This window comes from Lolium perenne, chromosome 1 (assembly GCF_019359855.2).
Source record: "Lolium perenne isolate Kyuss_39 chromosome 1, Kyuss_2.0, whole genome shotgun sequence".
NCBI lineage: Eukaryota > Viridiplantae > Streptophyta > Magnoliopsida > Poales > Poaceae > Lolium > Lolium perenne.
In genome coordinates this window covers 127989913-127992208 of record NC_067244.2, presented here as the reverse complement: position 1 = coordinate 127992208, position 2296 = coordinate 127989913, and the positions used below count along the sequence as shown (strand labels likewise).

Sequence of the window (2296 nt, the reverse complement as noted above, 5' to 3'; positions counted from 1 at the left end):
CCAGTCGTTCCTGCCACGACAACGAAGAGAGATTCGCGAGGCTTCAACCGCAATCCCAGCAAACGCAGCCATTGCACCCCGAACCTCCGCAAGCTGCCGCGTTGCGTGCGCCCCTGCACTTCTTGGCTAGCTCTAGCTCGTCGCCCATGGCGGATCACCAGAGGCAGAGGATCCACCCGCTGGACCTGGAAGCAGGCCAGCCGACGCCGAGGCCCACGGCGCCGCTCGTCCCGCAGGGCAGCTCCTTCCGCTCCGACAAGGGCGCCGTCCCGCCCACCGCCACTCGGCCACCACCGCCGCCCCACCACCAGCCACTACCACCTCCCCCGCACCGCTTCGCACCACCTCCCCCTCTCCCACCCCCAAAGCGTCGCCGCGGCTGCTGCTGCCGCGTCCTCTGCTGCGCGGTCACCACCCTCATCCTCCTCACCATCCTCGCCGCGGCCACGCTGGGCGCGCTCTACCTGGCCTTCCAGCCCAAGGCGCCGCGCTACTCGGTGGACCGCCTCTCGGTCTCCCAGTTCCAGGTCGACTCCTCCCTGACCGCCAGCGCGCGCTTCGACGTCACGGTCACGGCCGCCAACCCGAACGCGCGCATCGGCATCTTCTACGAGCGCGGCTCCAGCCTCGGCGTCTGGTACGGGACGCACCGCCTCGCCCGCGGCGGCCTCCCGGCCTTCTACCAGGGCCACCGCAACACCACGGTCCTCGGCGTCGTCATGGCCGGCCAGGCGCAGCTCGGCAGCGAGGTCATCACGGCGCTCAGGGACGCGCAGCAGACGGGCGCCGTGCCGCTCGTCTTCCGCGCCGACGTGCCCGTCAGGGTGGAGCTCGGCACGCTCAAGCTATGGACGGTCACCTCCAGGGTCAGGTGCGACCTCGTCGTCGACAGCCTGCTCAACGCCGGCAGCCAGATCAAGATCAAGGCCAGCAACTGCAAATTCAGCCTCAAGCTTCTGTGATGCATTCTTTGGGCTGTTCTTTGCCTTCTGGGCGCGCGCGCGCGTTGGATGGATTCTTTTCGCAGCCGAGTGCCGCGCCGTATTTGCATCGGTTCGGTGCACTCCCCTGCCCCCCTGCCCTGTAGCTCCGTGCATGTACATCTTGTTCTTGTGTGTAGACTTCATATTACGTTGCTGTATGTTAGAGAGGATCGGAGGATTAATAATATGCATGCCTAGATTCTTTTCATAGCTCACCATCTGCAGTTCAACTCTGTTGTTCCTTGGATTCATATCTTATGAACTGCAGATGTAGTAATTGGGTTTTATTCAACTTCAATTGGCAATTCGGTTCAGCAGCTAGTAAGTGATGCAGTACACATGAAAACCCCCATGAAATTAGCGTGGTTGAAACCTCGAACCTAATTCAACCCGAAACTAGTTTTGTAGTAACACAATTTCGACATGGAGAGGGATCATGAAGCAGGAATGTCAGGAACTTCAAATGCAGGAATCAAAGTAAAACCCTTTGTTGGTTAGTGCCATTGTTATTGCAAGAAACAAAGCCGACTTCATGAAGGTTTTTTTATTATTTACTTCCCCTTTTGGATTTAGATAAAGTTAAACTTTGAAAAATAACACGATATTTCTAAAAAATATCAATATCTACAATATAAAAAATTATGGTACTTGAATCGTCATAAAATATGTTTTTTGTGTTATATGCTTTTTATATTGTAGATGTTCATATTTGTTTCTGTTTTTATCAAACTTTATGAAATTTAGCTTTAGTAATCCTAGTGACCTGATGATGCACGGTCAGTTACAACTTACAAGCAACCAGTGTGTTTTAAGTACCCACCTAAAAGTGGAAATGAGGTGGGAAACTTGCTGGAATGTACTGCAAGTGCAAGTTCAGTGCAGCTGACCTAATCCAATAGAACAATCGTGCAGCCCTAAACCTCTAATCTACGTGGAGGCTGCAAGCAAAATCCTAGTTCTTTGTAGCCAGTAGCTAGCGCGTTGAGAGATGGTACGAGTAGAATACGAAGTAATAAAGCATACGTGCAACTTGCTGCAACCCTGCTATGCCATCCTAAATATATAGCACGTCTTCCATTTTTCAATATCCTGTTGTTGGTACTCTTTTTTCAACGATGCACTATTGACATGTCTTTTCTTCTCTCCAAACAGAATCATCATTTCTAATACGCGGTTGTCGGCATTTTTTTTTCCAACCACCACACACGGCTATATATTATGCTCATGTGGACTTTTAAAATTCAAAAAAAGAAGTACAAAAGTAGGGAAAATGATGCCTTCGCCATCTCTCATGTAACGATCTAAAAAATGTT

At 51.9% G+C, this 2296-nt stretch overlaps 1 protein-coding gene across 1 annotated transcript; it reads left to right on the top strand.

Moving 5' to 3' along the window:
* Positions 1-1198, top strand: LOC127301639 (NDR1/HIN1-like protein 6). Its single transcript, XM_051331911.2, has one exon. The coding sequence runs from the start codon at positions 147-149 to the stop codon at positions 960-962; it is 816 nt and encodes a 271-aa protein (XP_051187871.1). The 5' UTR covers positions 1-146; the 3' UTR covers positions 963-1198.
* The last annotated feature ends 1098 nt before the right edge of the window (positions 1199-2296 follow it).

Bases quoted from the DNA above. Each gene is read 5' to 3' on its own strand.
- LOC127301639 (XM_051331911.2), top strand. From the start codon at position 147: ATGGCGGATCACCAGAGGCAGAGGATCCACCCGCTGGACCTGGAAGCA.